The sequence below is a fragment of the Eretmochelys imbricata genome, chromosome 9, assembly GCF_965152235.1.
Source record: "Eretmochelys imbricata isolate rEreImb1 chromosome 9, rEreImb1.hap1, whole genome shotgun sequence".
Lineage (NCBI taxonomy): Eukaryota > Metazoa > Chordata > Testudines > Cheloniidae > Eretmochelys > Eretmochelys imbricata.
The window spans coordinates 47,618,482-47,625,621 of record NC_135580.1 but is presented as its reverse complement, the minus strand read 5'-3'; the positions used below and the strand labels follow the sequence as shown (position 1 = coordinate 47,625,621).

Genomic DNA, 7,140 nt, shown 5'->3' with positions numbered 1-7,140 from the left:
GAGTTACCTTTACCCTTTCTTGGCTAGAACAAGGTTCACTGTGGTATGGGGAGAAATGAAGAGCATCCCAGAAGAGCCCTTAAAACCCCCTGGATATTGGGCACTGGGGTCTCATTGATCACACCCAGATGCAACCATCTGAGTACAGTGCTAATATGCCCACCATGCAGATGAGAAGAAGGTGTGCTCAGAAATCTTATCTGACAAAATGGGCTGGTGTGACCATGAGGGCAAATTATATGCAGATAATTCAGAGTGTGGCTTTGGGAAATGAAGTTACTTTGGAAAAATTGGCATCTGGGCCCCTTGTGTTCCATCTACTGTATTTGCTGGATGTCAATGTAACCTAAGAACATCAAGCCAACACCCCTCAGCTATAGACAGGTGTAGTACATCCGGTTCTGAATCCCTTGCCATGAATTGTTCTCTAATGGGGAATAACAGAGCTGTGTTCCTACACCATTTTCTTCCTCATTAGATTTGCTCTTCAGGTGTGCTGCTTATATTGCAAAGATGAATCAGGGATACTGTGATATACCAGGGTACAACCCAGACTAATGAGCAGCTGTGTTACCCCTGCCCTGCAACTTTGGGTGCCTTACAATGCCTTGATGAACTAGCTTCCACCAGGTCCACTCACAAAGAGCCTTCCAGCATGCAGGCTACACCCTGGGTATCTGTGTGTAGCTACAGCCTGCCAGCCATACAGGGGTTACACTCTGGCCCTCACCAGACTTGGTTATACGGCAGGTTATACCCCAACACACCCCCAGTCCCAGATTTCCGCCCCAGAAATGTATGTCCTGTCCTACACAATCCTCTCCTGGACAATACAAAATATTGTAAGTCCATTATTCCTTAACGGGAATAATACGCCAGCTCATTATCTCAAATAGTTATTCAGACACTTCAATTTAAACACACTAGATTAGAGAAAACAGTAAAATAAGTTTATAAACTATGAAGAGAGATTTTAAGAAAGTAGAAGTAATGAGGCATAAAAGTCAGAAATGGTTACAAGAAAACTCAAGATAAAGCATTTACTAATGCCTAACATAACAAACTATATCAGATTCAAGCAAAGTTTCTCACCACATGCTTTCAGCAATCTTACTGACCAAACCCTGTAGGTCAGGACCGCTCACCCAGAGTCCAACGAATGCTTCCTTTGTCATGTCAGGTGCAGTGAATGCAATGGGCAGGAGGAGAGAGAGAGGTCCCTTGGGGTGTTTGCCCCTCCTTTTTATCATTTCAGTCCCCCTCTTGAAAACATTTCTAGCTGGGAACTAGGAGACAGAATCTATGTAGAGGGATATTCCCTGCTGGCTTTTTCTCACCTGTTTGAGCTTTCTTTGTTTCCATCCCCACATGATGACTCTGTTTACTGCTTAAATGCAAATTAAGGCAAGCACACATTCCTTTGTCTAGGAGAGACCTGTTTGCCAACCTCAGTTTGGGCAGGGCTGTGGAGTTTGGAACATGTGTTAATAACATCATGGAGGGAAATCGTATAACACACATTTGATCAGGACAGTGCTGACCAGCATTGCCACTCTTACTTCTGCCCTGCTGCTGGTGGTGGCGCTGCCTTCAGAGCTGGGCGGCTGGAGAGCAGTGGCTGCTGGCTGGGACATTCATGTTGTTTGCAATGCAGGAGGACTATTTTTTTAATCCTGCTCCTGTCTCGCCCCTGCAATACCCACTCTATTTTTATCCCACTGGAACCTGCAGGATATTTCCCAATTTCTTCGTGCTCCCCAAGAGAATCTCTTGCGCCGCCCCTCCCATCCCCCAGTTTGCACACCACTGGTTTACATAACTGTGTTTGATGCCTAGATTCCAAGATGAGGAGACTTAGAAATACCATAGATTAGAAGAGACAGTTACAACCGTGACACAATTATGTTTTTCTGGCAAGCTACTGAATGACGATTATATTACAGTCATCTCTTTGGGTCAGAACAGAAACCCGTGGCATTAACTGCCTTTCCTCTCTCGTTGGCAGGCTGCACCAGTGACATCATGACCAGTGACCACAGCCCTGTCTTTGCTACATTTGAAGTTGGGGTCACCTCACAGTTTGTTTCAAAGAATGGTTAGTAAGGGTAGGGGCATGCAAGAAATATGTAGATTCATATAAATGTGTTGCATACATTGAACAAGAAACGTGGCTCCGAGAGAGTCTTGTTGAAAATGTGCAATCGTTAGTGTTCTTTTGGAACTGAATGGGCGTCCTTCCCTTTTCTAGATTCCAAGTACACAGAGTCCCAGGGGCAGATAGAATTCCTGCGCTGCTGTGCCACTCTGAAGACCAAGTCCCAGACCAAATTCTACATTGAGTTCCACTCCAGCTGCTTAGAAAGTAACGATCTCCCTGTCTCTTCCTCTGTTCCTTACAACGTTCTCTGCTTATTTTGATCAGCTCCCTTCCTCTCACTTTGATCAAAATAAACGGGCCGTGTAGGTTATTAGTGTGACTGCAGAGAGGGGGCGGGGGATGTTATGGGTATGTTGTGATTTGTATGTCGCTCTATATTGTTACTGACAAAATCTGAGCAATGCAGCCATATAGCTGTAATAATGTGTTATCGACAAGGATCTTCCTTGTTCTCTTTCTTCAGTCTTATTTGGAAATCTGCTCGTCTCTCTTAACAAGAGAACTTTGGTGTTCTCGCTTGTCAGATAGGAAAATCTTTGCTTAGCGAACACTCCATTGATTATATTTCCAATCATGCTGCTGTAAGTAATCGTACGCTTTCAGAATAAAGGGACTAATATTTGTGCTACTCTCAGTAAAAATTAATTAATTAATTAATTGGTTCCTATGGTTTCAACAGAATAAATGGGAGGATCAAATGAAAGTGAAAGGAACTGCACTGAGATGATTCTGTGAATAGTTCTGCATTTCAGTGCTGAAAATTGTGTCCTGTATTCCACAGCTACAAGGTTGTAGTCTCAGCTGTGCATGTAATGTGAGACCACACGCCCATGCTGTGTTTGTTACGCTATTCCCCGTCGCAGGGCCGGTCTTGTAAGTGGGACAGCATGCCTGTGCTGTATGCTTCATCACATTATCCTCATGTCAGAGAGCTGTGTCAAAGACAGTTCCAGAAAAGATTATTTTTTGGCTGCATCAAAATTTGCATAAATTTCTATGGAAACAGCGTATTACCAGGCTTAAATTAGAATTTCAAAAGTATGCTATCTTGAGTGGTGTGGGAAGAGCTGTCATGTTCTTACCTTCCTGTCCATGCCTGTACTGAGTCTTTTAATACCAAGTTTGACTGTAAAATAAAATCTCTTAACGATTACACAGTAAGGTCATTTGAAAATTTACTAGGGAAGCATTCCCTCAAGGTCCAGCCCTCAAGCAACCCAGAGCTTTCAAAATCTTGTGCCCAAAGAGGAAAAATTAGAGCAGGTCCTTTTGGGATCCAGCATCTGAAGGCATCTTTGCTACTGAGTTCTTGCTGTGGGGGGGGTCTCTTTCTTACCTGGCCAATGATTTCCTTTTGCATCACTCTTTGCAGGCTTTGTGAAGAGCCAGGAAGGGGAAAATGAGGATGGGAATGAAGGGGAACTGGTGGTGAAGTTCATTGAGGCCCTTCCTAAGGTAAGTGGAAAATATTTTTTCACACCCATTTCAGAGAAATCCTCTGTCTGCATGTTTGATAAACAGCAACCAAACCTTTTGTTCATATAAAAATTGCTTTCAAGGGCTAGGCTCCGTTCTGGAAAGCAGCAGGAAGATTACCAGTTTCCATGTTTCCTTTGTCCTGCTAGTCCATGGTGGTTGTTGGTATCCCTGAAAAAGGCCCAGGCATTCGGATTGGGAAAGTGCTTTCTTTGTTCAGCGCAGGTTAAATGCGCCACTCTTCCAATGTGGAACTCTTTCCAACACAGGGAGGAAATGGCCTCTTAAAAAAAATAAGGTGCATATGATAGAAAATATTTGCCTGTTTCTAAACCAGAGGGCAAGCCTGTGTCAAAAGGACCATCAAAGGGCGAGCACTAGTATTCTGTGCTATTGTCAGAGACCCAAATTCAGTTTTTGGGCTAGTCGCTGTTCCTCTGCTCCTTGCACTGGCAGGGGCTGGAGAAGCTGCAGCCGTGACACTTTTCGGCTGGGCAAGACTGAGCCTTGAATTACCCTTGTGGATAATCCAAGAGGAGAACAGCTGAGTTCAGAAAGGCTGGCCTGGCCAGGTAGTTTGGGGAATGCTCTGCCGGGCCTTGGAGGGCAACCCCCATGATCTTAAAGTAAATGAACAGAGTGAAAGCCACATAGTGTGGAGCAGATTGAAATTAGGCTCCGAATCACTTCCGCCTGGGGATTTTCAGTCAAAAGGAAGTACTGCAGTGGTGCTGGGTGTAAATGTCTGATGTGCAGCCTCCCCCCTGGGATTGGGAAGGGGGTACTTTAGAAATGGCTTGTGTTCAATCTTACATCTTCAAACATCATTGAAGAGGGCTGGGTTGTGCATTAAATTGGCAGGAATCCTCAGGGCCCTATCTGGTTGAGCCTTGCTCAGTCTGGGCCCAGGTACAAAGGGCGAACTTTATTTCTGTGTGCTTTCCTCTCCACTGTATTGACCCCTGTGGGCTTGTCCTTGCAGCTGACTCCGATTATTTCAGACCCGGAGTACCTGCTGGACCAGCACATCCTGATTAGCATTAAGTCTTCAGACAGTGATGAATCGTATGGTAAGTGCCTAGTTCTAACGCAGGGTATGAGTCAAGCTCTCCTTAGATTGTTCCAAATCACCGGAAGAGTGGGAGGGAATGGCAGTAATTATTACAGCCTGGAGGCGTTACGGTGCGCTGTATTCTGATGTAGAGCTTAATACATATGACACGCAGGCCATGTGCAACATTCTGTGCTAATGAGGATTAAAAGACTCAGCACTATAGACATCATCTGTGCAAACTGGATCAGCCTGAAAATGACAGGGATTTAAAGGAAATGTGCCCTGCTGGGATTAGAGCTGAGCTCATTCTCTGTCATATTGGTTTTATCCAGGACTAGTAAATACTGCTTCACTTGCATACTCCATATCTGATGGATAAGAGACCACTTTTTCCAGGGCCCGAGAGAAATTCACTATCAATGCTCAGCCAAATTCACTATCACACTCTGCTCAGCCAAAGGAGTGCAGTCCTGACTTGGAGAGAGGCCCTCTGTTGGCATCCACTTAGTTCAGATGAGGGTCACAAACTGTTCTGAACAATAATGGAAGCTCAGAGAGCCAAAGTCATTAATGGTGTCTGAAGTGTCCTGTACAAATCCTTATTGAGTGCCTGAGAAAGGGAAGTGAATGCTCCTTACCCCCCTGAGTTTGCAGATATCACACAATCCATATTATGATTTAAAGCAGAGATTCTCTTTCCAGTCACGTTTGAAGGTCCCTTTGTTCTGTTTGTACAGAGATAATAGATGACTGAAGTGACAGAGAGAGACGATGCTAGTCATTTCTCAGCTCCAGGCTTCCTCCCTATCTTCTAGGTGAGGGCTGCATTGCCCTGAGAATAGAAGCTACAGAATCGCTAGTCCCCTTCCACACTGTGCTAACGCACCATGGTGAGAGAACAGGGGTCTTCCAAGGTGAAATCAAGTTACAGACATCGCAAGGAAAGCAGAGAGAGAAACTGTATGGTAAGAGCCTGGCCCTTGGAGGGCTCACTCCAGATTACTGCGATCTTATCCAGAAGGGCCTGATCTGATTCCTGTCAAAGAACTGGAGCTTATTTTAGCAGCATTTTTTAGTTCATAACAGCCAATAGCTTTCAGTGGTGGCCCTTGGGATCCAAAGATGATCAGTCTCTTCCTAGGGACTGTACTTGAGCAATTCCAGAAAAACACAGCCGTCACAGTCAGGTCCTCCTCTTCCTTCTGCATGTGAATTAACAGACTGAGGGAGCCCTCTACCTGTCTTGCACTAATGCAGACTTTGTTGAATTATATTACTGCTTTTCTGCGTGTGATAGCTGCATAACAGGGAGACAGATTTGCTTCTGGTCCAGACACCTGCGGGTACGTGGGAAAGGGCACTAAGGACTCTCAAACTGCAGCTGCTCAGCTAAAGGAAAATTAACCTCCTTTTCTAGCTTGCTGGGTATTGTTCTCTTCACCCCACAGCAGCATGCTTCAGACCACAAAAGTTACCATGTATTTTCATTAGTAATAAAAACTACACTTTGAATGTCTGTATTGCAGCACAACTGGACGCCTGCCATGCCCAGAATGTGGCTACTGCAGTCTCTAAAGAGGATAGAAATATATTAAATTCCATTCCTAGGAATGAATTCCCATTGCTCTCTGCTCAGGAGAAACTAACACGCAGGCTCATGCTTCGAAACCATAATAACGAAGTAGGCAGCAGCAGCCACAAAGGCTCAACCATTTATACTGTGTGACAATGGGAGTATGCTCAAGCCAACCACTGGAGAAAAGAGATGCTGCTAAACATTCATCATCTTCAAACGCCTGCTGCTGTAGGATTTTACAGTTTGAAAGCCCTTTACAAACATTGTTTAATTCTCCCAGCACCCCTCCGAGGTAGGACACAGGTGTGCACATGCTTCATGTTACACATCAGGAGTCCTGCTAAATTCACTGGAATTATCACTGTGCGTAAAATTATGCAGATGCATAAGTGTGTCTAGGATCAGGGCCTTTGGTTGCAAGTGTTTTGGGGCAGGCACCTTTGTCTTCTACTTGTCAGTAAAGCATGATGTGCATTAATGGCGTTACAGTAATAATAGCTGCACTATTTAAAATCTAAGAAGATGTATGTCCTGGCCATCCGATCCTGACTGGATAAGACAGCACAGCTTCCTTTTGGAAGACCTCCTTCCTTCCTTGTCCTGTCTATGCGTTGACATTCTGAGAGGCTAAGACATCTAGCTAGATACAGGCATTAATACAGCATAGCTCAGAGCCCTGAGATTTGAAGTCGTAAGCTGAGGCTATGACCCACTCAAGTGCTCTTTCATGCCTCTTCTTTGCCTCCAGACTTTGTGAAGATTGAACGGGATGAGACTGCTGGGCAGAAACCAAAGGGCATCAGCAACCTTGATCTCACCAAAGAGTGGGAGCAATCTATCAGGTAAAGAGCCAACAGATAATTCAGACCCCCCAGA

The 7,140-nt window shown here is 44.8% G+C and overlaps 1 protein-coding gene across 3 annotated transcripts in view; it reads left to right on the top strand.

The window, feature by feature from the left end:
• INPP5D (inositol polyphosphate-5-phosphatase D) overlaps positions 1 to 7,140 on the top strand; it is an 80,138-nt gene that overhangs the window by 67,950 nt on the left and 5,048 nt on the right. For all 3 annotated transcript variants that reach the window (XM_077825908.1, XM_077825907.1, XM_077825906.1), the window contains 6 exons: positions 2,006 to 2,095; positions 2,249 to 2,362; positions 3,531 to 3,613; positions 4,617 to 4,704; positions 5,504 to 5,653; positions 7,013 to 7,106. In XM_077825908.1, the coding sequence (XP_077682034.1) occupies positions 2,006 to 2,095; positions 2,249 to 2,362; positions 3,531 to 3,613; positions 4,617 to 4,704; positions 5,504 to 5,653; positions 7,013 to 7,106 (619 nt within the window). The remainder of the gene's footprint in view (positions 1 to 2,005; positions 2,096 to 2,248; positions 2,363 to 3,530; positions 3,614 to 4,616; positions 4,705 to 5,503; positions 5,654 to 7,012; positions 7,107 to 7,140) is intronic.